Source organism: Trachemys scripta, chromosome 10 (genome assembly GCF_013100865.1).
Source record: "Trachemys scripta elegans isolate TJP31775 chromosome 10, CAS_Tse_1.0, whole genome shotgun sequence".
Classification (NCBI taxonomy): domain Eukaryota; kingdom Metazoa; phylum Chordata; order Testudines; family Emydidae; genus Trachemys; species Trachemys scripta.
The window spans coordinates 67,726,514-67,753,513 of NC_048307.1; the positions used below are offsets into that span (position 1 = coordinate 67,726,514).

The window sequence follows — 27,000 nt, forward strand, 5'->3', positions numbered from 1 at the left end:
CCATGCTAACAGCAGCAGCCAGCGACGGGAGGCAGAGGACCCTGGGAATAGCTAGGAGGCTAGTATGAATTTAGCAGCAAGCCTACAAGAGGAGCTGAACCTCTGGACTGGTGTGATAGCCAGCAAGCCTGGCTTATGTTCTAATATCAGGGTGGTGTTTCTCTGGCTAAACAAGGATCAGTCAGATGGCGAAGGTTTTAAGAGGGCGCTATGACCCAAAGGCACACGTTGATCTCCTACCTCTCAGTCAAAGCAACGATGATTATTTTATCAATAATGATGATAAAAGACAAACCCTGTCCCCTTTGAAGATGGGAGAGGTGCCTTCAGCACACTGGGAAAGCATCCGGGCACTATATAAATGGAGTGACTACTGTGCTATTATGGGTTACTCATGCATGGCCACAGGAGGATGCATGCTGGGAGCACCAGAGATATGGGGTCTCATCTGCAAAAGCTCCTCCCCTGGGCAGTGCTGCAGTTAAGTTGAGAGGAATGTTTTTAGGCCTCCCACCAGTCTAGCAGGTTTCCATGGCCTTCCAAAGCTTGGGAAGCCATGAGGCTAGGCAGGGATCCTTGCATGGATCCAAAATGGCGGGGCTGACCACGCACATTCCAGAGAGCAGCGTTAAAGAGGCCGTTTGTTATGTATAATTAGAGGTGCCAAAGTCAGCATCTTTTCCACACTGAAAACTGTAACAAAACAACTAATTTTCTAATTCCAGTCTTGCACAGGACCCTGAGCTTCCCTGTGATGAAAAGAGCAGCTTAAGGTATATTTTTGTATTATGTTCCTGGCACCTTCTTATGACCAGATAAACCCACTAAGCTTGATTTTCCTCCCCACATAAACCAGGTTTAAGTTTACTGAGGTAAAGGAAGTTGCATTGGGGTAAGTGAGAAGAGGAGCAGGCCCACTCCGTTCAAGTTGCACATTACTGTTCAAATGTTCTTTCATAGATTTTAAGGCCAGACCATTAGGTCATCTAGTGTCACCTCTGGGTGAAATTCTTCGGTCTGTGATATATCAGTTCCCTTGCCTTGAGCTCTGTAACTTGTGTTTGACTAAAGTACATCTTGTAGAAAGGCATCCAGTCTTGATCTGAAGACATCAAGAGATGAAGACTCCATCACTTCCTTGAAACAGAACTTTAAGAGCTACTGGAAAGCTCCAAAGAGAAATCCCAAGGAGGACTGAGGGTGAAATTTACTCAGTGTACAGGGGCACAGAAGTCCCTTAGCACAGCAGAACCACAGTGGTTCCACTACATATGAGGTGGGCTGCCACTAAGTAAGCATGACTGGGGACGCCATGCCCCCAGTGCTCTTTATCAGCCCCTCAGAAACTGTGAAGTGGCAGTGTCTGTAGTGGCCTGGAGACAGCTGTGAGTGAGTGATTACAGTGCTTATAAATCCCCATGGAGGAGATGTGCTGGGATTGTGGACCCTATTTCAGCACAGGGCTTGGAAGTGCTGCAGGACAGCGCCTCTCCCTGTGTGTAGATTAGGGTGGTGGATTCCATCCCACTCCAACCTCCATGGAGTTATAACTCTCTCACACATTTTATGCCATAGTTACTCACTGAAACTGGTCCTTAAGTATTTCAACCCTGACCAAGAGAGACTAGGTACCCAATCCTGAAATTTGAAAATTCATCCGGTCTTATTACTACAAGCAGGCAAAACTCCATGCATGGTAGCACCTTCCGACCATACTCTGAACATGGGATGTAGCCTACTGCCATGTTACTCCCACAAGTATGTGTCTTGGAGTCTGACCCAAGCATTTGGCATACGCTTTGCACCAATCACCACCCCTAGGATCAATGCTGACTTAGTGTTCCGTATGCAAGTGACAGAGCCAGCCCCAGTGTACTGGAGAGCATGCCCAGTGGTTAAAGAGTATAATCATGACAAACCCCACACAATCATAAAGAACTCTGAAGGGGGAGGTCGGAAGATACATTTGAGTGTGCGGTGTCCCACTGCATCGTTCCCCACAACCAGGCCTGTTACCTGTGCGGTGTGAACGGCGTAGGACAATACAGAGCAGGAGTAATTGTTTTTTTAAAGGTGGCTGCTGTTCGCCCATTTGGATAGGCCAGGATATGATATAAACACATCAAGACACATCCGTTCTCCTGACCAACACTCTCCCTGTCTGTTGCTGGGCTCACAGTAACAATGCGAGGGAGTGCAGTGGGCACAAGTGTATATGGATAAAGCTTGTGAGGGATGTGCAGGTTATTTGTTTGTGCCAGCTGCCGTGCTGCTCCGGGGCACAATGCCATTATATGCCCCTTTCAGCATAGTGAAACCCAAAGCAGGATCAGCCCAGGAACCTGCATGCACACGGCCTGATTCTCCTCTGACTTACGCCTGTGTGAATCAGAAGCAGCTCCAAAGAAACTGGCAGAATTATGTAGGTGTAAATCACGTGAGAGAACAAGCAAGCCCACTGCATTTCGTAAGTCACAGTACAACATGCACAGGCCCCGATTCTGCTCTCACCTCAGTTTTATATCAGTGCAACTTCACTGGAGCTACTCCTGATTTACGCTAGGGTCAGTGAGAGGCGAAATCATGCCCACAGTGTTTGCTAAGGCTCGCTCACTCATATAGGTTGAAATTCATCCCTGTGCACACCCTTACAGCAGGAGTTGAGCAGGACTTATGCAGTGTGTATATGCCTCTGCACAGGGTGCACTTCACCGCTGCGTCTGAGATCTGTGGTAACAAACTGCACACAAAGGGAATGTGAACGGAAGATTACCCCTTCACTGGTTTTCTGCAAATCTGAAGAAGTGTTTCTTGTGTCATTGCCTGCGTCTCCCGCATCAGAGCTGCTCTTATTTTCTTCCTCTTTGCAGTCCTTATCATCTTCATCTCCGGGAGATTTCCGTGACTGCTTGGAGGATTTCTAAACAGATCAACAACACAGTTAACAAACAAAAACCAAACTTCAGAGCGAGAAAGACGTAGCTTGTGTTTTACAATGCGCGTGCGAGTCCATTCTTCTTGTCCTAGCTCATGGGCCCCTGTTTGAAGCTCTTCCTAGATACAGTCAATGGGGGTGGAAAGCATAGGTTGGTTTCAGCGTTCAGATTTACAGCAACCGATGAAACAAGAGGAGAAATTAACAGCTGACATAGGTGGGTAGCACTGCTAATCAGAGGTAGAGATGGTAACAGCAGAAGGGTCATCTGTAGGTTTGGTAGTTAATGAAATGATGGTGCCAGATTGACAAAAGTTTTGATTAAACACAGAGGTGCAAAACGAGAGCAGAACTGACAGAGCTGCTTTCCATACTTTCTTAGTGCTGTCAGTTTTAATATATTAACATTAAAGCCATATGGAACCAATACATCTTTCCTCTTCCCTTTATGTTATGCAATTCTCCAGCACAAAGGGATAGATTGTGGTTTTAAGCCACCATCCTACTAATTCTCCATTCGTCCAGAGTCTTCCAGAAAAAAAAGAGGGTAGATAAGACCTGAATTTCTAAAGTGAAACACACACCGGGGGGGGGGGGGGGGAATCTTTGTATGTGTTTTTTTTTAAATCTACAAGTTCCTGAGTGCTGAGATCTAAGGTTTTTGTTCAGGTCCCAGCCCATCTCTAATGCAAAGCTCAGCAAATCTGAAACTAGCCCCCAAATAATTAATGGAATATTTTTCAGTGACATTGTAAGAGGCCAGATTAATAAGACAAAATAAATCAAGCACTAATTCTTATAGGGGATTCTTTCCCTTGATTTCAGTGGGCTTCAGATCAGGCTCGTGATTAAACCAGGTTTAAAAAAGAAGAAGAAGAAGAAGAAGAAGAGCAAAGCCATCTTGAGCTGTTCTTGAGAGCACATTAATCAAAACATGACTATTCTGGCAGTTTCATCATACACGCGATTATAATCAGTGCCCATGTATTCCACAATTCTACAGTCACAGATTTTTGCTGTGGAATCCAGCCCTTGTTGCAGAGTCATACTACAGAACCTAAGATTTCATTAAAAGAAAAATATGGGCCATATTGTGCTACCAATTTTTAACTCTCTGGGAGCTCTGCTTAAAACCGATGGCATGATACGGCCCTATGTTTCTAGTTCTTATGGTTGTGAAAATAACCTTGAAATGTGAACTGAGTGTAAATCAAAGCAGACAGCTTAAAATAAGAGCTCAGAGAGGGGTGAACTGCCTCATTCATCCCAGTGCAGAGTTAGTTCTGAAAACTGAACATGACAATTCAAACGTTGATCTTGTTAAATGTTTCCCTCATCTTTATTCTTATTTATATTTACCTTATATAAATGTGCTTGTCCCACAACCCCAGCTGCCTCGGTCCCAACTCAGCTGCCAATGCCTGAAATGCCCATTACACAGCTGCCAACCATCCAGCTTCCCTTCACCCCCACCAATTTCTCTGATCTAATAAAAATGATAATCCGGGAAGTGTGTAAAATATGTTGGGGCAGATCCACAGCTGGTGTAAACTGGTATTGCTCTGTTGGCTTCCATGGAGATGTGCTGATTTAAACCAGCTGACAATCTGCCCCACTGAATAATACACCAGTGCTACTGTGCTGACAGACAGACAGAAATATGAAAATGAATAATAGGATCTCAAATACTTACGTGGTTCCCATTACCACAGTGCCTGAGTCCCTGTCAAGCTTTAATGTATTTATCCTCCCAGCACCCCTGTGAGGTAGGGAAATGCTATTAATCCCATTTTACAGATGGGGAAGTGAGATGCAGAGAGACCAAGTGACTTGCCCAAAGCCATACAGTAAGTCTGTGGCAGAGCAGGAAATTGAATCCAGGTCTCCCAAATACCAGGATAGAGCCCTAACCTCCAGACCAACTGTCCTCTCTAGTTCAATAAACCCCACTATTTTGGAACAGAAATCTAGACAGTGCACAAGGCAGGGCTAAACTGCCATTACAATGCACAAGTGACAATGGAAAAGCTCCTGGATCACCTTTGAAGTGTAGGATTTTTTTCGTTTTGAGCCTGCTTTTTCATTCTTTCTTTTGCCTTTTCCATCCTCTTCTACCCGATCACCTTCCTCCTCGCTGCTCGCATCGGCCGTATTTCCTCCTTCTCCCTCAGTTTCTGATGAGCTCTGTTGCTGGATTGCCTTTGAAATAATAAATAATAATAATTATTATCAACTAAAACTCCTCCCAAATAATTAATTTTTGCCATGTCCCATATTGCACCGGGAGATCCTAAGAAGAGAGAGCTTGCACTTTAATCATTTTACTCAGGAATAAATTAGCCTGATCTTACAACTATCAAAATAGAGGGCTGGCAGGGGCAATTTCCTCAGTAGCCACTTGAAAATAGTTATCAGATGCATTCTGAGATGACAAGCTCAGAAAGGTTTACAGTAGGGCTGTCAAGTGATTAAAAAAATTAATCGTGATTAATCGCACTGCTAAACATTAATAGAATACCGTTTATTTAAATATCTTTAGATGTTTTCTATATTTTCAAATGTATTGATTTCAATTACAACACATAATAAAAAGTCTAGAGCGCTCACTTTATTTTTGTTTACAAGTATTTGCACTGTAAAGAATATTTGTCATGTACTGCAGTGCAATCTCTTTATCATGAAAGTTGAACTTACAAATGTAGAATTGTGCAAAAAAAAAAAAAAAAAAAAAAAAACCTGCATTCAAAAATAAAACAATGTAAAATTTTACAGCCTGCAAGTCCACTCAGTCCTACTTCTTGTTCAGCCAATCGCTCAAACAAGATTTACATTTACAGGAGATAATGATGCCCGCTTCTTGTTCACAATGTCACCAGAAAGTGAGAACAGGCGTTCTCATGGCACTGTCGCAGCCGGCGTTGCAAGATATTTACATGCCAGATGTGGTAAAGATTCATATGTCCCTTCATGCTTCAACCACAATTCCAGGGGACATAGTCCATGCTGATGACTGATTCTGCTCGATAACAATCCAAAGCAGCGTGGACTGACACATGTTCATTTTCATTATCTGAGTCAGATGCCACAGCAGAAGGTTGATTTTCTTTTTTGGTAGTTCGGGTTCTGTAGTTTCCGCATTGGAGTGTTGCTCTTTTAAGACTTCTGAAAGCATGCTCCACACCTCGTACCTCTCAGATTTTGGAAGGCACTTCAGATTCTTAAACCTTGGGTCGAGTGCTGTAGCTAATTTTAGAAATCTCACATTGGTACCTTCTTTGCATTTTGTCAGATCTGCAGTGAAAGTGTTCTTAAAATGAACAACATGTGCTGGGTCATCATCCGAGACTGCTATAACATGAAATATATGGCAGAATGCAGGTAAAACAGAACAGGGGACATACAATTCTCCCCCGAAGAGTTCAGTCACAAATTTAATTAATGCATTATTTTTTTAACAAGCATCATCAGCATGGAAGCATGTTCTCTGGAATGGTGGCTGAAACATGAAGGGGCATACAAATGTTTAGCATATCTGGCATGTAAATACCTTGCGAGGCAGCTACAGAAGTGCCATGCAAATGCCTGTTCTCACTTTCTGGTGACATTGTAAATAAGAAGAGGGCAACATTATCTCCTGTAAATGTAAACAAACTTGTTTCTCTTAGTGATTGGCAGAACAAGAAGTAGGACTGTGTGGACTTGTAGGCTCTAAAGTTTTACATTGTTTTGGTTTTGAGTGTAGTTATGTAACAAAAATAAAATCTACATTTGTAAGTTGCACTTTCAGGACAAAGAGATTGCACTACAGTACTTGTATGAGGTGAATTGAAGAATACTATTTCTCTTGTTTAACATTTTTACAGGGCAAATATTTGTAATAAAAATAATATACACTTTGATTTCAATTAAAACACTGAATACAATATATATGAAAATGTAGAAAAACATCCAAAATATTTAATCTATTTCAATTGGTATTCTTTTGTTTAACAGTGTGATTAAAACTGTGATTAATTGCAATTAATTTTTTGAGTTAATCGTGTGAGTTAACTGCGATTAATCGACAGCCCTAGTTTACAGAGAAACACAAGTGATGGTGATGGCAGAGTGGAGAACTAATGACTCAGTCCAATAGGATTTATCTGTCATTTTCCAGGTTTGTGCCGGGCAATGCAAACTCAGAGATCTTGGCTGCATGGGCAAGTGACCCAATCAGTAGAAAGGGTCGCAGCCCAAAAAACCAACATCTCCCTAGAGGGAAATTTCAGATCCGACCAGGATGTGGAGAACTCTCCCACGTTCCTTCTCCAGCAGTCCAGTGGCTCCCTAAACCCCACCCCTATCAACATTCAGATCATCATCTCCATGGCTGAGAAAGAGGGACAGGAATACAGGATACCAGGCTCAGCTGCAGATGTTCCATACTTCGAAAAGTGCTCATTGGATAACAGCTGTCCTCCATCTTTTAGAGGTGGCTTATGCTCTTGAAGGACCATATAACATACTCTGGATTTCTATAGCCCCTTGACTGTTCCTCTCTGGCTGACTGACTCTATTCCTAAAAGACAGTTATGTTTTCCGTAACTGGTGTTCTTCGAGATGTGTTGCTCATGTCTATTTCACAATAGGTGTGCGTGCTTGTCACATGCACCGGTGTCGGAAGTTTTTCCCCTAGCAGTACCCGTAGGGGAGCGCCCTTAGCAACCCTTGGACTGGCGCCTCCATGGCCGTGCACTCCCCCTACCCTCAGTTCCTTCTTGCCAGACAACTCCGACAGAGGGGAAGGAGGGCAGGATGTGAAATAGACATGAGCAACACATCTCGAAGAACACCAGTTACGGAAAAGTAACTGTCTTTTCTTCCTTGAGTGATTGCTCATGTGTATTCCACAATAGGTGATTCCAAGCTATATCTGCTGGAGGTGGGAAGGAGTTCACAAACTCTTGGGACAGAGAACGGCCCTTCCGAACCCGGCGTCCTCACTGATTTGGGAGACAATCACATAATGCAAGGTGAAAGTGTGAACTGAAGACCACGTAGCAGCCTTACAAATGTCCTGGATAGGGACATGGGCCAAAAAGGAAGCCGAGGCCTGCGCCCTAGTTGACTGTGCCTTCACAACTGACGGTGGGAGGATTCCCACCAGGTCATAACAGGTATAGATGCACGATGTGATCCAATTGGAGAGCCGCTGAGTGGAGATCGGCTGACCCTTCATGTGTTCAGCTGAGGCGATGAATAGCTGCGAGGACTTTCTGAATGGTTTTGTCCACTCCAGGTAGAAAGCCAGAGCCTGTCGCACATCCAGTGTGTGGAGGTGGCACTCCTCACTGGACATATGGGGCTTGGGGCAGAGACCTGGCAGGAAAATGTCCTGACTCATGTGGTAGGCAGAGACCACCTTTGGGAGGAATGAAGGATGTGGGCAGAGCTGGACCTTATCCTTATGGAACACCGTGTACACGGGCTCGGAGGTCAAGGCCCTGAGTTCCGAGACCCGCCTAGCCGACGTGATCGCCCAGGAAGGCTACCTTCCATGAGCGGTGCAACGAGGAGCACGTAGCTAGCGGCTCAAACGGGGGGCCCGTGAGGTGGGCCAGCACCAGGTTCAGGTCTCACTGTAGGACTGGGGGCCTGACGTACGGGAAGAGACGATCCAATCCCTTAAGGAATCAGCCAGTCATAGCATGGGAGAATATCATGTGGCCCTGCACCAGCGGGTGGAAGGCCAATATGGCCGCCAAGTGCACCTTGACAGATGAGGGCACCAGGCCCTGGGCTTTAAGGTGAAGGAGGTAGTCCAGAATGAGCTGGATTGGGGCAGCCACGGGGGAAATGCTCCGCTCATCTGCCCATCGGGAGAACCGAGACCACTTTGTGAAGTAGGCTCGGCGTGTGGAGGGTCATCTGCTTTCCAAGAGGACGCGCTGAACCTCTTCCGAGCACGTCCTTTCCTCCCGCCTAACCATTGAGCAACCACGCCGTGAGGTGGAGTGCCACTAGGATGGGGTGGAGGAGGTGGCCCTGGTCCTGGGAGAGCAGGTCCGGGCAGGATGGCAATGGCCCCGGCGGGGCGACTGCTAGGCCCGTGCGGGTCCTGTACCAATGCTGCCTGGACCATGCCGGGACAATCAGTAGGACCTGGGCCCTGTCTGTTTTTATCTTTTCCAGGACCTTGCCTATCAGTGGGAATGGGGGGAAGGCATAGAGAAAACCGGCCTGACCAGGACAGGAGGAAGGCATCGGAGATAGCGCCCCGTCCCAGCCCCCCCCGGAGCAGAACCGGGGACAGCGACGGTTCTGCCAGGTTGCAAGCAGGTCCACCTGGGGAGTTCCCCACTCTTGGAAAAGTCTGTACACCACCTCTGGGTGAAGGGACCACTCGTGCTGAGAGGAGAAATCCCCGCTCAAGCGATCCGCCTGCGAGTTCCGGGCGCCCAGTAGGTGGCAGGCCTGTAGGCAAATGTCGTGGGCTATATAGAGGTCCCACAGCCTGAGGGCTTTGCAGCAGAGGGCAGAGGATCGGGCCCTGCCTGGCCTGTTGTTGCAAAACATCGAGGCCGTGTTGTCTGTGAGAACCGTGACCACCTGGCCCTCCAGGTGCGAGCGGAAGGCCATGCACGCCAGCCGCACCGCCCTGAGCTCCTTGACATTTATGTAGAGGGCCAGGTCCTGTGCAGACCACAGACCTTGGGTCTGAACGTCCCCCACATGGGCTCCCCACCCCAGGTCTGATGCATCGGACACCAGTTCCATCGACACGGGCCTGCCTCTGAATGGGACCCCATGGAGCATGTTCCCCGGGGAGGACCACCATCGTAGGGAGGCGATCACCAGTTCGGGCACAGTGAGGACTTTGTCCATCCTGTCTCTGGTCTGGGAGAATGCCGAGGCCAACCAGAGCTAGAGGGGCCTCATCCTGAGTCTGGTGTGGCGGACCACATATGTGCACGCCGACATGTGACCCAAGAGCTGGAGGCACGCTCTGGCTGTTTTCACTGGAAACCTTGTGACCGTGTCGATGAGCCCTTTCAGGGTCTCAAACCTGTCCTGTGGGAGGGAGGCTCTGGCCGACGTGGTGTCCAGGACTGTCCCGATAAACATTATGCGTTGTACCAGGACTAACGTGGACTTGGGGTCATTTACCAACAGGCCGAAAGTGGCGTACGTGGACAGGAGCGCCACATGATCCCACACCTGCGATCGGGAGCTGCCCTTGACCAGCCAATCGTCCAGGCAGGGGAAGATCTGGACCCCATGGTGCCTGAGGTAGGCCGCTACCACTGACATACACTTTGTAAATACCCTGGGGGCAGTGGACAGGCCAAATGGCAACAGAGGGTCCTGTGGCACCTTTAAGACTAACAGATGTATTGGAGCATAAGCTTTCGTGGGTGAATGCCCACTTCGTCAGACGCATGGCCAAATGGGAGGACTGTAAATTGGTAGTGCTCCTGCCCAACTGTGAAATGGAGGAAGCGTCTGTGCCCCTTGAATATATGAATGTGGAAGTACGCGTCCTGCAGATCAAGGGTGGCATACCAGTCCCTGGGATCCAGGGAGGGAATTATGGAGGCCAGGGACACCATGCAGAACTTGAGCTTCACCATGTACTGGTTCAGGCCTCGCAGGTCCAGGATGGGCCTGAGCCCCTCTTTGGCCTTTGGGATAAGGTAATAGCGGGAGTAGTAGCCCTTGCGTTTGAACTCCACTGGCACCACTTCCACCGCTCCTAGGCCAAGAAGCCGCCCCACATCCTGCTCAAGCAGAGCCTCGTGAGAGGGGTCCCCCAGGAGGGATGGGGGCAGAGGGTGGTTGGGCAGGGTGGAGGTAAACTGGAGGGTGTAACCCCAGGAGATGGTGTTGAAGACCCATTGGTCTGAGGTCAGCTGCGACCACTCTGGGAGGAAAGCACAGAACCGGTTGGAGGAGGGAAGGTTTATTGTGGGTGGGTCCCTGATGAGAACTGGCAGGGCGCCCCTGGGAGTCCTGTCAAAACCACCGTTTTCCCTGCCTGTTTGCCCTTGGAGGACCCAGGCTGGGGGGTGGCTGAGACTGCCTCTGCAGGCATTTCTTATAGTCCTGCAACTTTTTATAAGTGGGCTAGTATTTAGAGTGGATGGCCTGGGTGGGAGCTTGCTGCGGCTTAAACTTAGGTTTAGCCGCAGCTGGAACATAGAGGCCCAGAGTCTGAAGCGTCGCGCGGGAGTCTTTCAGGCCATGCAGTTTTATGTCCATTTGGTCCGCAAACAGAGCTTTGCCATCAAACGGTAATCGCCTCATCAGGGGAGGGTGAGGAGGCCGGCACCGTACTTTGCGTGTCCACTGGCATCGTACTTTGCGTGTCCACTTGGTCGGTCTCCGGGCACAGTGCCGAGGATGTACGTCCCACTGACTCCTTCCTCGGAGGTCAGGAGAGGGAGGCCGACGGCCCTTCTGAGGCTCCGGACACTGAGTGAACCCCCACCGGGGGCTGTGTTGGGGGCCATGCTGCCCAATGGTACCATTGTGCCGGCCATGGGGCCCAGTGCCACTGCACCTGCTGTGGCACCGGGGGAGCGGGCTGTTTGGCCTGGCTGGCCTGACCCATCGATGGATGGCTACAAAGGCAGGCCGGGCTGACGTACGACCTGCCACTGTCCCTGGACCAGGAGGAGCAGTGGCAGCGGGAGCGGTGCCGACCCCGAGACTGCGACCTCGACGTGGAGGACTGGTACTGTCGGTAACAGCTGCTCGGCGATCGGCTCCGATGGGTGGATCCACGACAGCGACTTGACGGCAATCGACACCCGGGGCTGCAGGAGCAGTGCCGTGACAGGGTCCTGGAGCAGGACAACGAACGGGAACAGCGTAGACGTTCGTGTCGCAACTGGCTGCGATAGCCCCTCCGAGATGAGGATCTTTGGCGTTGTCTGCCTCAGTCTCGTCGGTGTTCGCTCCTCGAGGCGGAGCGGTGCCTGGCGTCTCGGTCAGATGGAACACAGCCAGACAACCTGGTGGGAGTCGCCGGCGACCCACGTGGACTACGCACGGAACTGTCGCTGAGTGGCAAACAGTGTCGGGAATGTTCCCTCGACCGAGACCAGTACCGAGTCAAGGGCTACTGCGGAGATCCCAGCAGTGGCTTGCCTCTGGAGTGTGGAGCCAACATTGGCAGTGCTCCTAGTACTGGCATGGACATGATGTCCCAGGCCGCCTGCAGGGCCTCCGGCGTGGAGAGCATCCGGACATCCGGGGAAGCCTGCTCTGACTGGGCCGGGCTACTCTGCTCGACTTGAGTCAGAGGCCTAGAGGCCGATGGGGATCGAGGACTGCCCAACACAGGTCTAGTCTCTGCCCCAGATTTACTACGGTGCCACGGCGGCGTAGGCCTCGTCTTAGCCTTCTTGGCGTGCCCCGTGAACGGGGAGCGGTGCCAACTAGTAGATGGTGCCCGGGGGTCACCACGCACCGACATTGCGGTGCCCAGTGCCAACTTGGAGCGGCGCACTGAAATCGGGGTCAACACCAACTCCAAGAGGATAATCCGGGGCCTAATGTCTCTCTCTCTCTTGGTCCGAGGCTTAAACGACTTGCAAATCTTGCAGCGATCGCTGAGATGAGTTTCACCCAAACAGCTTAAACAGTCCGCGTGCGGATCACTCACTGGCATCGGGCACCTACAAGTGTCGCACGACTTTAAACCCGGGGTGCGGGGCATGCCCCGGCCCGGGCACACAACTAAACTAAACTAAAACTAATTGAGTACTAACTACAGGTCACATACACTGAACAAACAAGACTTCTGGGGACAAGCTACAGCAAAGCTGGAGCAGAGCAGTTCCAAAGCACCTTCCCTGGCGGCTAGAAGGAACTGAGGATGGGGGGGGAGCGCGCAGCGCCCCTTATACTGCGCCATGGAGACGCCACTCCAGCGGTCGCGAGGGGCGCTTCCCTACGGGTACTGCTAGGGGAAAAACTTCCGACACCGATGCACGTGGCGAGCACGCACACCTATTGTGGAATACACATGAGCAATCACTCGAAGAAGAACATATGATAGGGACAACTGTTAAATGCAGTCACCGCTCCTATCAAAACCTCCTGCTCTGCCTTCTCCCCTCCCCAAACTTCTATAATGCTGTTAATCATTGTCAATGCAAAAATCCTCAGCCCATTGTCAAGTTAGAGGGCAGCACAGTGCTATAAAAATAAACAACAAAAGGAACTGGGCACCAAATTTTCATGTTTACATAGAATTCAATACACACATTCTATTTTTTAATTCACCTATACCTGCTGCAGAATTTTCCAGACTACTGCACAGACCGAGGGGCTGTGCTGTATAATTAAGATTCCATTTGCCACAGATAGGGTGACCAGATTAGTAGTATAAAATATCGGGACGGGGGCAGAGCAAAAAAAAAGGGGGGGGCGGAGCGAAAAAAAAGAGTTTAAAGGGGCCTGGGGCATTAGCAGGCCCCGCGCGCTGCCCTTCCCACGGAACCTCCCGCCCCCTGGCCCGCCACGGGCATATGCGGGGCGCAGTGGGTCCGGGCGGGGGCTGCAGGGTGCGGTGGGTCCAGGCGGGGGCAGCACGGAGCAGGCAGGAGTCGAGTGGGCGGGAGGGGCGAATCCCCGCTGCTGCCAGGGAGCCCCGCGCCTCTCCCTCCCGCTCGCGGCTGCGGCTCCTTCCCAGCGAGACGCGCTTCCCGCTGCCCCGAGCACATGCGGCGCGCGTCCCCCGCGCCTAGTCTCCCTCCCGCCTGGAAGGAGCAGCTGGACGCACACCACATGTGCGCGGGGCAGGCCGGGGGGCACGTCCCGCCGGGAAGAAGCCGCAGCCGTCAGTGGGAGGGAGAGGCGCGGGGCTCCCCAGCAGCAGCAGAGATTAGGCCCACGCCCCCGCGCCACTCACCCAGCCCCTGGCCGCTCCGCGCTGCCCCCGACCGGACCCACCGCGCTGCCCTGTGGGCTGCAGCAGCCTCCAGGCTGCGCTCCCGGCCCCGGGTGCAGCAGCCCGGGCAGAAGCCCTCTGGCGCGGCGGGGGGGTTCACAGCTGAGCCCCCCGTCTCCCTCCCTTGCCAGCTCCCCTTTGCCGGCCTGGTGCCTGGGTGCTGGAGCTGACTCACCAGCTCCAGGATCCAGGCACCACCGCCACCCCCTCCCTCCAGGCTTGCGCCGCCATGCTGCAAGCCTGGGAGGCAGGAGGAATGCTGCGTGGTTGCGGAAGAGGCGGGGCCAGGGCGGGGATTTGGGGCGGGAGCCAATGGGGGAAGGAGAGGGCGGAGCCAGGGCGGGGGGGGGGAGGGGCGCGAGCGCCAGAGCGGAGGGCAAAATTTCTTTTTTGTCCAGTGTCCCGACCAAACATTGGTCGGGACGCGGGACAAAGAAGCAAATATCGGACAGTCCCGATAAAATCGGGACGTCTGGTCACCCTAGCCACAGAGTATGGGATCATGTTTATCTTTATGTTATGCAGTTACATTTCCATCACCAGCTCAGAAACCCTTCAATACTATCCAAACCACGGCCTTCTAGCACCAGCTACCCAGTTGTTACACGGATAAGACACCCTCAAAAGGAATATAAGTAAGATAAGGAGGAATGGAAGGGAAGCTGTCATTTACCTGGTATCCAGTAAACTTGACTCCAGGGTTGTTTTCTATTTCCCACAGTCCTTCGTTAAATCCTTTTCGTTTGTTCGACTTCCCAAATTTATCTTTATATTCTTTATATGGGAAGAGGTCTTTGGGCCCCAGGAATGCACTGCATTTTAACAAAATTGACATTCAAAAAATATTGTTAGGATTTTTTCCCTGCAAGTTAAACACATATTGCAGATGTGTTGCCTATTCTTTTGTTCATCGCATTAAATTGTTACACTCTGGCTGATTTTGCGTTAGTGACGTGAATCTGAATTTACAGATTTTATAGTCTTGATTCAGGACCTCAACTTTTGATGTTTTGAAATCATGCTGTGCATCTCTAAAAACAATTATTACTTAGTCTCATGTATTATATTAATTACTGCTGAGAATTCTGAGAATCGGGAACAGACTAAAAATAATATTGTATAAAAAATTTAAGTGCATGGAGAAATGCTAGAACCCATGAGCCAAAACCTACCCCTTTGTTATGTGGTCATAATGGCTGTAGTATTTATTATTATTACCTTAGGAGCTCCATTGTGCTAGGCGGTGTACAAACACAGAACAAAAAGATGGTTCCTACCCACAAATGCTTACAACTAAGTATAACAAGAGACAACAGATAGGGGATACAAGAAAACAATGGGACAATATTGGTCGGCATTACTGGCAGTGCCATCAACCCACCAGGTGCCTAACTGTTGCCAAGTTATTTTGTAGGCATCGCAGCTAAGAGACTTAGCACTACCCCCTTTCATAAAGCAGCTCTGCCGCAGGTCAACCAGTCCCAAAAATGGACATCACGATGCAGGGAGGAAGAAATAAAATTAGCAAGAATTTACCTACAAAAACCATGGCTATAATTTGATTAGAAAATCCTACTCACATTCTAGGCGATTCCTGGCATAAACAAATTTTGGAAAATAAACCAATAATTTCATACATAAAACCTAAAACAACCATCATTTCTTCTTCGCTGACTATTTCTTGAAGACTGGTATTTTTACACTTCCATGGCCAATCATAATTTGTATTAAGCATGATGGGGCAGAAGCTATGAGCTTCACCATTAGAGAAGCTTCACCATTAGAGAAGCTTCTGCCCCATCAAAATAAGCTCATAGCTATGTAACCACTTTATCTTTTACTGTAACCCTTTTCCTACCTCCTACGCACTTTTATGGCGCCCATCACTGTAGAGTCTCAGAGCTTCACAATCTTTCATGTGTTTATCCCCACAACACCCCTGTGAGGTAAGGCAGTGCTAATATCCCCACTTCACAGCTGGGGAATGGAGGCAGAGAGAGACTAAAAGACTTGCCTAAGGTGGCAGAGGGGGTCTGTGACAGAGATCTTCATCATCCCATGCTAGCACCTTGACTGTTGGACCATCCCTCTTCCGACTTGTGCAGCTTCAGTTGAATTCAGCCTTGATCCTTTTAGCACTTATACATGTGAGTAACTTTATTGACAAGTGGTCCCATTCCCTCAGGGGCCTGAGAGCATGGAGACAGCTGCTGTACCGAGGCCTTAAACTGTAAGCTCTTTGGGGCAAGGACTTGCTCTTACTATGTGTCTGTAGATCATCTAGCACAGAGGTGAGCAAACGACAACCCGCGGGCCACCTTCGGCCTGTGGGACCATCTTGCCTGGCCCTTGAGCTCCCGGCCGGGGAGGCTAGCCCCCGGCCCCTCCCCTGCTGTCCCCTCACCCTCGCAGCCACACCGCTGTGCGGGCAGCACTCTGGGCGGCGTGGCTGTGCGCTCCTGCAGAGCAGAGCGTCTGGCTCCGGCCGAGCGGCGCAGCTGCCAGACATGCTGCTCTGAGTGGCATGATAAGGGGGCTGGGTGGGTGGATAAGGGACAGGAAGTTCCGGGGGGCAGTCAGGGGACAGGAGCAGGGGGTTTGGATGGGACAGAGGTTCTGGGGGGGCAGTCAGGGGACAGGAAGCAGGGGGGGTTGGATAGGCGTGGGAGTCCCAGGGGGCCTGTCAGGGGACGGGGGTGTGGATAGGGGTAGGGGCAGTCAGGGGACAGGGAGAAGGGGGGGTTGGATAGGGTGTGGTGTCCTGGGGGGGGCAGTTAGGGTTGGGGGGTCCCGGGAGGGTGTGGTCAGGGGACAAGGAGCAGGGAGGGTTGGATGGGTCGGGAGTTCTGAGGGGGGCAGTCAGGGGACTGGAAGTAGGAGGGGGTGGGGGCCAGGCTGTCTGGGGAGGCACAGCCTTCCCTACCCGGCCCTCCATACAGTTTTGCAACCCCAATGTGGCCCTCAGGCCAAAAAGTTTCCCCACCACTGATCTAGCACAATGGCACCTGGATCTGATGTGGTCTCTGAGAAATCCACACTTATACAATACTACTACTACTGTGGAGAATGTACATTTACTTAAAAGCTAACGAGTGATCTCCCAACATACAGATGATAAAAGTGACATCAGAGCAAAGAACTCCAAGAAGTTAACTTTCCTTTATCTCTAAGAAAGTATTCCCTAATTTTGCTGCTACTGAGAGATGGCCCTTCATATGGCCAAGGGCTCACACCAAAGCTATATGGAAAACAATTACAGAGCATCATGTGAAACTCACCCTGACACATTTGAATTTATCTCATCCATAATACATGGAAATTTTAGTTCAGTTTTTACACACAAGGTAAAAAATAAAAATCATCCCAACCTGGGTTTGAGATCTTTGCAGTGTCCTTCGTGGAGGAGGATAGTTTTCACTGCTCTGCCGTAACAGAGATAACGAGACGCACTCTGCAGTTTATTATTAGTTATTCTTTATAAAATATGGAGATAACTGCAGAATGCGTTTCTGTTCCTGAGGTAAAAATCAGATCACAGGCTAATAATAACTCTGAGGCAAATGAGGTCATTAGCCCAAAATTAAGCCACTGCAGAGTTAACAGTAAGCAATGTCTAATTAATATTATTCTTATTCTAAGATGTGGTAATTAACTATTTAGTGACTCTTTACTCCCACCCATTTCCCCCCTCCATGGCACGACCCAGCTCAGTTCTTCCACCATCCCTTCTGTTCCACCTTCCTCCACCCCGCGACACAGAAGAATATTTATTTTAAGCACTAAGTGGAAATAGAGTGAGACTCCTGATTCAGCTTAGCTCTTTTTCCATTTGCCCACCACCAATCTTCTCACCCTGTCCTGTTCTATGTTTATGCAGAAATACAAGCTTACAAGGCCAGATTATTAAAAGTATTTAGGTACCTCATGGGATTTTCAAATGCATCTAGATGTCTAAGGTCCCACTAATTTCAATGGGTTTTAGGTGCTGACGGGCTTTTGAAAATCCCACCAGGTGCCTAAATACCTTTGAAAATCTGGCCCATAGTCAAGAGAAAATCCTTGCTCTTTTACTGACTTTGAGTCAGTTACTCCCCCCAAATTAATATTAACTTGAGCTAAAAATTAGAGCCACTCAAATTTCAGTTAAGAAAAAACACTTTCTAAACCCCTCTTTATTGCTGAAGGGACAAATTCTGACCCCAGTGAAGTCAATGGGAGTTTTGGTACCAGCTTCAATGGGATCGGACTGAGCCCAAAAAGGTGTTTGAATATAATACATTCATCTTGATTAGCTCAAGTATAATGTACTTTTATCATAGATCATGTCAAAATGTGTACATGCAAGAAACATGGGCCCTGATTCCCATTGACATGCAGGCCCCGATGCACCACCCTGGCCCTGTAGGGTGGCATTCACAATCACACCCACGTTAAGGCTCCTTTACCCTACTAGAGCCAGTTTCAGGCCCATAGTATCTACTTCTAGTCTTACACTGGTTTCAATCAAGATTTACTCCATTAATGTCAATGGAGAGACACAGGAATAAGAACAGTTTGAGTGAAAGGAGATTCAGGCCCACACATTTCAAAAGAAACCACCATGTTCATTCACTTACGTTTCATGAGTCCCAAAAAAGAAGATAGGGTACTTATTTGCTGGAGGCTTCACAGCTCCCTCAGGGAGTTCATCAATCTGTGGGATAGAAAGGGACACAGGACTGTTACCATGTTCCAGCCAATCTCAGAAGCCAGACAAACCACAAAGGTGTGATTGGAGATTTCATGACTTCTTGGAGGTCCCATTCTATGCTTGAGGCTTGTTTATTTTAATTAGTTTATATTTTATAACAAGTGTATGTGTCTGCGAAGCACCTCAATGGCAAACCTGAAGAGTCAATTCCTCCATTTAGCCACAGAACAGGTACGTTAGGGGAAGCCATATGGTAACCTTCTATCACCCTGCTCTACCAATGTATCTACCTATGGTACTTATCTTGTCCCCATAACCACAGTGTCTGAGGGCCTCTCAATCGTTAATGTATTTATCCCCACAACACCCATGTGAGCTAGGGAAGCACCATTATCCCCATTTTACAGATGAGGACCAGACAAACTGACTTGCCTGAGGTCACACAGGAAATCTATGGCAGTGGAGGGACTAGCACATAGGTCTCCTGAGTTCTAAGCTAGCACCCTAACCACCGGACCAGCCTTCCTCTCAACCCTCTTCCAGAGAAGCCATATCTCCTGTTCACCTGCACTGGGAATGATAACTTCATCTCCATGTCCATTTGGCCCCTGGTCTCTGCTGAGGCTACCAACAAGGCTACCAAGGAATGCTCCTTGTGCTGGGGGGTCTTGTGAGGTGTGTGCTTATCTCCCAAGAACTGGACAGAGACCACCAAGCTCATGTCACACAGGTCACCAAGCAGACAGATGGCAACAACTTTCAATACAGAACTAGGGCCAGATCCTCAGCTGATGTAAATCAGAGGAGCTCCACTGACTTCAGCCCAGTGGTGCCACATTACATCAGCTGATGATCTGGCTTCTGAGCCAGCAAGGAACCTGATTGTCTAAGACATTTCATGAAAACTTTTCAAAATTGCATCTATGCTAATGTAAGTGTTAGGGATCTTATCTAAACTCATATAAAGGAAGAGCAAAGAGTGACTGAGGGTTCAGACTAGTAGCAAGTCCTTAGCTGAACTCAGTATGGCCACAGGCAAGAACTTCACGGCTATTCTGTGCATTCTTCAGTACCAGAAACAGATGGAGGGAAGGTTGTCCAGGATGTTACCTGAGCCCCTGTTTTCAATGAAATTCATAATATGTTTTAAATGAGCGCCCACCAATCAGATTATTTCCTGGTTAGTTCCTATTTTAAATATGGGTACCCGACTGTAACTGCAGGAAAAAGAATGTGGAGGGAAACATTCAGACCCTGCCACTCACTCACAAATGCAGACTGGTAGCAAGTCAGGGTTTCCATGGCTTTCAGACTGCAACAAATGTTATGCTACTTAAAGCTAGAAGTGTCTAAACTTCATAGTAACAAGGTCTATGATGATAGTTTACCAGGAGCCTGGGGGATGCACCCAATTTGCAGGAATGGGTCTAGGGTGACCAGATGTCCCAATTTTATAGAGACAGTCCTAATTTTTGGGTCTTTTTCTTATATAGGCTCCTGTTACCCCCCCCACCCCCATCCCGATTGTTCACACTTGCTGTCTGGTCACCCTAAATGGGTCATACTGCATCTTCAGTATGACCAGGAGAGAAACTAGGTCCAGAATGCGACAGACAACGCGGCTAAAGGGATCACTGAACATGGGATCACAGTGGCAGTCTCTGCGGGCTACAGCTCCATATTAAATTTGAAGTCCAGCCAGGGCCGGCTCCAGGGTTTTGGCTGCCCCAAGCAGCCAAAAAAAAAAAAAAAAGCAGCGTTCGCGATCTGCGGCGGCAACTCGGCGGGAGGTCCTTCGCTCCGAGCGGGAGTGAGGGACCGTCCGTCGAATTGCTACCGAATAGCTGGACCTGCCGCCCCTTTCCGGAGCTGCCGCCCCAAGCACTTGCTTGCCAGGCTGGTGCCTGGAGCCGGCCCTGAATCCAGCCATGGACTGCATTGTAGAAAGATGTGGTGTACAGTGCCAGTGGAGTTTCTCATGGAATAAAACTAACAACTGCAAATCATCTGAGGCGTGAAGACTGATACTGGGGAGTGAAGAGATGCTTAGTGTGGAACGCTGACCACGAGGAACATTTCTTACACGGAATCCCAAGGAAGGATATTCACATGACACTGAGACTAGGGGATGGGGTGTTATATCAGATGATGTTCTGGACTCTGCAGGAGTAAGGATCCTCTCCCGAGCACTGTCTGCAGTGCAGTCAGACCACTTGCCACATTCCCTGGCAGCTTCTGTTGCCAGGTGTGAATAGCAGCAAGGGGGTGTTGAGTTCTCTCTCTGTCTTGCTGCTCACCTGTTGTCTATTCCTCAGTAAGTTCATCCACTGACTGACCACCCCACTGCCTTTGTGTCATTTGAGGAAGTCATCAAAGTGCTTTTCACTGCCCTAGAAAATTGTGCACACCATAATCTTTGTGAAAGTTATTAAACATAAATCTGCACTGGACAGCTCCAGGATGGGCTTGTGAAGCTCCCACTGCATTACATGTACACTCCAACCTCCCATTGTGTTGCCAAGGACCAGACACTTCCTACCTTCACTGACAGGGCTGTGACCCACACCCTTCAGATTAATGTCACTAGAAACGTATGGGGGTGGAGTCAATCTCTAAGGGTATGTCTACACTGTGATAAAAAACCTGCAGTACTGAGTTTCAGAGCCCAGCTCAGGTGACTTGGGCTCGCAAGGCTCCGGTTGCAGGGCTACAGAATTGCAGGGTAGACGTCTGGGCTTGGGTTGGAGCCCAAGCTCTGAGACCGTGCAAGGGGGGAAGGTCTCAGAGCCCAGGCTCTGGCCCAAGCCTGAATGTCTACAGTGCAATTTTACAGTCACTCAACCCGAGCCCTGCGACCTGAGTCAGCTGACCAGAGTCAGCCGTGGCCATGCCACGGGTCTTTTATCGCAATACAGGCATGTCCTTAGTGTCATCCTGTTACTGCTGAACTCAAAGGCAAAATCTCCATTGAGGTTAGGGCGAGCGGAGCGCAGTAATACAGAAGGTTCTCTGTTCTTTTTCTGTTCAATAAGACTCTGTGCAGCCTGCCCACATGAGACTATTAGGGGAAAACCTGCATGACCTACCATACAAAAGAGAAACATGTCGGGCCACTTTTGACTGACTGCTGAAGTGTAAATGCTGATTATTTAACTAACTGAATAACCTCAGCACTCCCTGCAAATGACTATTTTCCACAAAGGGATACTTAGGAGGACAGCAGCCATGCTGCCAGCTCCCAGCTGCTGAGCTCAGCCCCAAATCACTGCCATCCTCCAGGATGTTTTGGTTAAATCCACTAAAATTTGGATCTGATACTTCCCTCAGTGCCAGCAAGGGGGGGAAACCCTGAATAGTTCAAACCAGGAACAAAAGAGATAAGTGCACCCAGGCTAAGACAGTGGGCTATAGTCACAGAAACATAGCGACCGACTGGGGCATCTGTCTCCTACACCGCCTAACTGCTGCTTCGTTTTGCTTCTAAAAGGAAACGAACAGATTTTAAAGTGCCTGGTATAACCTGCAATCAGATCGGTGGGGTTTTCTGAAGCAAAACAGATGGTGCGCTAGATCTTGAGCCACCCTGTGTGTGAATCTGATCTGTGCATCGATCACATCATAAACATTTCAATTACCCCTAAAATAAAGCAGGTGGTTTCAGATGTCCAGTTTCCTCTCCTTTACTTCTGTTGCTTTCATCTGCTTAATGAAGAACAACTGCTTTCTTTATAAACAAGCTTAGCACAGGAGCCCCTCCCAGCATTTGTTTGCTAGCCAAATGGCCCAGCTTTGGAGCCCTTTTACGGGGTTTGTGGTAACTAAATGCAATCTTTGAGGTGCAGGTCTGCAAGTGGAACATGCACTCCCCACATCACTAGTTGGTGCAGGGGTTTTAGTAAAGCATGTTGCTAAGGTCAACAAACATGAGTAACAGATCAGACCATTTCCTGCAATCTCCTTGAAAGACCTTATTGTCTTCAGTTTATGTATTATTGTGCGCTGGGATTGTATGTAACTTCTGTAGGGGCAGATGGGACAGACTATACTGTCTAGATAATACTGAGACTGTGTCAGACCAGTATGGATTTTTGGGACAATATGTGTTAAGTGGATTTCCCGGGAAATCCATAGGGAGAAGTTAATGCAAAAGCCGAGTCATTTGACACTATGCCCTCAAGAAAGGGTCATTGTCTGCTGATTACCTGATACAGAAGGCCAAGAGCAGAGGCCTGAGCTGTATGAAGAAATGGCTGATCTGCCCAGCCTTGGTTCCGAAGCAAAGATGGATGAACTTGTAACTAAGGGAAAAACCTTGTTGTGGGGTTTGAAGGACTAAAACCTATCAGAGTTATAGGATGGAGTTGGGGTGACCTCTGGGGTAAGCCTTTTAGCATGTGTATAGGTGCTTTTCTTGTTTTAATGTTTTCTCTAAAGTGCTTTCATCTTAAGAATCAATGTGCTTGCTTAAAAGGAGCTGGGTGGTAACTTACAGCTGTGGCAATACACTGGTCATCACCTTCAGAGTGAAAGCAAAGTGCGGGCATTGGCCTGTTTAGGCAGCCTGGCTTGCTGGGGATATCACAGTGTCGAGCAAGGAGCTGTGCAGCCTTAAAATCCCGGGCCAGGAGGGAGTGAAACATGAGTCTCCACCCAGAGGAGAGGTGACTGCTGGGAGCTGGAAGGCTAAATCAAGTGCCCTTGGTGGGCCCTGGAGGAGGAACACAGGTGCAGTTGTCCTGAAACTGCAAAAACACATTGTCAGGGTTCCCTCTCCACTCTGAACTCTGGGGTACAGATGTGGGGACCTGCATGAAAGACCCCCTAAGCTTATTTCTACTAGCTTAGGTTAAAAACTTCCCCAAGGGACAAATTCCTTTCCTTGTCCTTGGATGGTATTGCTGCCACCACCAAGTGATTTAGACAAAAATGCAGGAAAGGGTCACTTGGAGTCCCTATTCCCCCAAAATATCCCCCCAAGCCCCTTGACACCCCTTTCCTGGGAAGGCTTGAGAATAATATACTAACCAATTGGTTACAATGTGAGCACCGACCAAACCCTTTGGCTTTTAGAACACTGAAAATCAATCAGGTTCTTAAAAGAAGAACTTTATTTTATAATAAAGAAAAACGTAAAAGAATCATACCTGCAAAATCAGGATGGAAGGTAACTTTACAGGGTAATAAAAAGATTTAAAACACAGAGTACTCCCCTCTGGACTCAATTTCACAGTTACAAAAAACAGGAATAAAACTACCTCTTAGCAGAGGGAAAATTCATAAGCTAAAACAAAAGAAAATCTAACGCATTTCCTTGCCTTACTTACAATTTTTGTAATCTTAGATTCATCATTTCAGGTATGTTTTCAGGAGATGTTTTATCTGCCTGGTCTCTCGGCCCGGAAAGGGAACAACAAAGAGAGCACAAACAAAACTCCCCCCCAGATTTGAAAGTATCTTCTTCCCTTATTGGTCCTTTTGGTCAGGTGCCAAACAGGTTATTTGAACTTCTTAACCCCTTGCAGGTAAAGATTCAATACAGCTGCTGAGGAGGGATTTTATGCTACCCTTAGCTGTATGTTTCTGACACACATAAAGGACAATTTTGTCGTAATTTTTCATTCACAAATCCTTTTAGTTTGTAAACAACCTCAATAAGAGCCCGGTCTTGCGGATCTTAATGGTGTTGCACAGTAGCTGGCTCCTCGCGTAGTATTCCCAACTGATTCCTGAAGGCTGGATTCTGCAGCACTTAACCCACAAGTAGCTCCACTGGAACCAAAGAGACTGTTTGGAGAGTGAGGTACTAACTCTCTGGGCTACACTGTGGCGTTTAAACCACAGCCCTGTCTGGGGGTAGTGCTGAGCTGCACATTCCTAGGAGAAGCACTGGTGAGACTGTGCTTCAGAGAAGCCCAAACCCTCATAGTGCTGCTTCTTGCACATGGGGGAGATGTAGTCTGCTCCATCCACTAGGATGGAAGAGATTGTTCCCTTGCGTGTGATGGCCCCACTGTGCAGGCTAGTGCAGAGTTGAAGGGGTGGGGGGGCAGTGAGGCCATGACCCTGCCTCTTCCTCCCTGCCCCCCTGTTTGGGTGTTCAGCTTCCCAGCAGGCCCTACAGTCCCTGGAGCACAGGGGCTGTCACTATCAGCAGCCCCTGCACAGCCACACAAGGGAGAAAACATTTGGCCCTACATTTGGAATAACGGAACATTTCCTAAAGCTCCACTAACTTACACCAGGCCACCGAGGGGCTATACAGGCAGTCGCAGCACACGGTCATCCCAGCCACATCCTCTTTCCCTTAGGAAGGCCCCCTGTGCTGGTAGGTAGCATGGTAGTGCCACTGTTCTGGCTCTTGGCTGTGTGGCAATAACCCCATGTAGGGGGAAGCAATCAGTTGAGATGGTTTTCTGGCTGCTTGGTGCCATCAGAGCAGAAGCTGACCCATTATGTTTGACAAGGTATTCTATATTGCAAACATATTTTGCTATCAAGAAAACATGAAACAACCAGGAAAGATTAACTTGACTATGCATAGATTCATATGTGGACATAGAAACCACAAGAACAGGGAATTTAAATTGCAGAGCAGTAACCACTGACTGTTATGATATGCAGTAAGTGCCTTTGACTGGCAAAAGCACACAGAAGCACTGCAGAGATCTGAATCTCCCACTGAAATTTCTGGAGTCAGAGCACAGCAATCAAGTCAAACTGCAAACTGGTTAAAGTTGCTCATTATTGCCAACAAAGACAAAGCATCTTGATATTTTGCAATTAGCTAATTAACAGAAAGAATGGCTAAAAGCAACTTTCTTCAGAATCTATTGGTGGAACAGATTACTCGCTTTCCCCCATGCTGGCGTTTTTATCTCCATCGACTTACACATTTCAGCTAAAAAAGGAAAATACATGTTTTTTAAATAGAGTAGGGTAAGCTATTGGGAGCCACCAGAATGAATAAATCCTTTTTTCAGCAATTATTTAAAATAATACATCATTCAACACATAGAACAGGGGTCGGCAACCTTTCAGAAGTGGCGTGCCGAGGCTTCATTTATTCACTTCAATTTAAGGTTTCACGTGCCAGTAATACATTTTAATGTTTTTAAGCAGGTCTCTCTGTATAACTCTCTATATAACTAAACTATTGTCATATGTAAAATAAACAAGGTTTTCAAAATGTTTAAGAAGCTTCATTTAAAATTCAATTAAAATGTAATCTTATGCCGCTGGCCCGCTCAGCCCACTGCCAGCCTGGGGTTCACCTAGGCCGGCAGTGGGCTGAGCGGGGCCTGCAGCCGGAACCCCGGCTGGCACGCGGCTGGGAGCCAGAACCCCAGACTGGAAGCAGGCTGAGAGGGACCAGCGGCCGGGGGACCCGACTGGCTCAGCCCGCTGCCGCTCAGTCCGCTGCCAGTCTGGGGTTCCGTCCGCCAGCTCCTGCCAGCCAGGGTCCCGGCTGCTGGCCCTGCTCAGCCCGCTGCCGGTCTGGGGTCCCAGCCCTGCCCACATAGAGTGGGTACCTACCTTCTCCCTGGTTTTAGCCCATTCTCTTCCTCTCTCTCTGCACTGAGCTGAGGGTGGGAGTGCACTAAGCACAGGGCTGGGGGTGAAGGAGCAGGCTGGGGGTTGGGGTGTAGGGTCTGGCCAGGAGTTAGAATGGGGGAGGGGGCTCAGGATTGGGGCAGGAAGTTTGGGTGTGGAGCACTTACCTGGGCAGCTCCCATTTGGTGTGAGGGATGCAGGTGGGAATGTGTGTGTGTGGGGGGGGCAGGAGCTTCTATTTGGTGCTCGGGGGGGTGGGGATGTGGGGGGGTGCAAGAGTCAGGGCATGGAGTGGGGGGGCGGGGTAGGTGTGGGGGGTGCAGGTGTCAGGGCAGAGGGCTGGGGGCATGTGAGGGGGGTGTAGGAGTCAGGGCATGGAGTGTGGGGGAGCTGGGTATGTGTGGGGGGTGCCAGAGTCAGGGCTGGGGTCACGGGGGGAGGATGCAGGGGTCAGGGCAGGGGGCTGAGGGGGGATATGCCCTGATTCCACCCTCCTTCCCCAAGGCCCCATCCCCACCTCTGCCTCTTCTCCAGAGCAGTGAGCACACTGCGGCTGCGGTTCCAGCTCCGCTTCTCCCTCTCCCGAGCCATCAGCTGTTCAGCCGCAGGGAGGGAGAGGAGGAGGGGCAGGAACCCAGCTTGCTGGGGGAAGAGGCGGGGGAGGGGGGAGCTTGGCTGCCGGTGGAGGCTGCCCTGCAGCAGCAGCCGGCATGACCAAGCTTCTGCCTCCTGCCCCCGCAGGAAAGAGCAGTGGGCGGGGGGCAGAGAAGAGCAGGCTGGGCTGGGCAGGATTTTTAATGGCACACTGCTGCCTGCCGGGGTCCCAGCTGCCGGCTGAGCGGGGCCGGCAGCCGGGACCCCGGCAGGCAGCAGTGTGCCATTAAAAAT

At 49.3% G+C, this 27,000-nt stretch overlaps 1 protein-coding gene across 1 annotated transcript in view; it reads right to left on the reverse strand.

Annotated features, from left to right (window-relative positions):
• Positions 1-27,000, reverse strand: part of HDGFL3 (HDGF like 3) — a 58,937-nt gene that overhangs the window by 6,014 nt on the left and 25,923 nt on the right. The window contains exons 2-5 of the mRNA XM_034784221.1: positions 18,488-18,564; positions 14,545-14,683; positions 4,976-5,134; positions 2,774-2,920 (exon numbers count right to left, since the gene is read on the reverse strand). Coding sequence (XP_034640112.1) covers positions 2,774-2,920; positions 4,976-5,134; positions 14,545-14,683; positions 18,488-18,564 — 522 coding nt within the window. The remainder of the gene's footprint in view (positions 1-2,773; positions 2,921-4,975; positions 5,135-14,544; positions 14,684-18,487; positions 18,565-27,000) is intronic.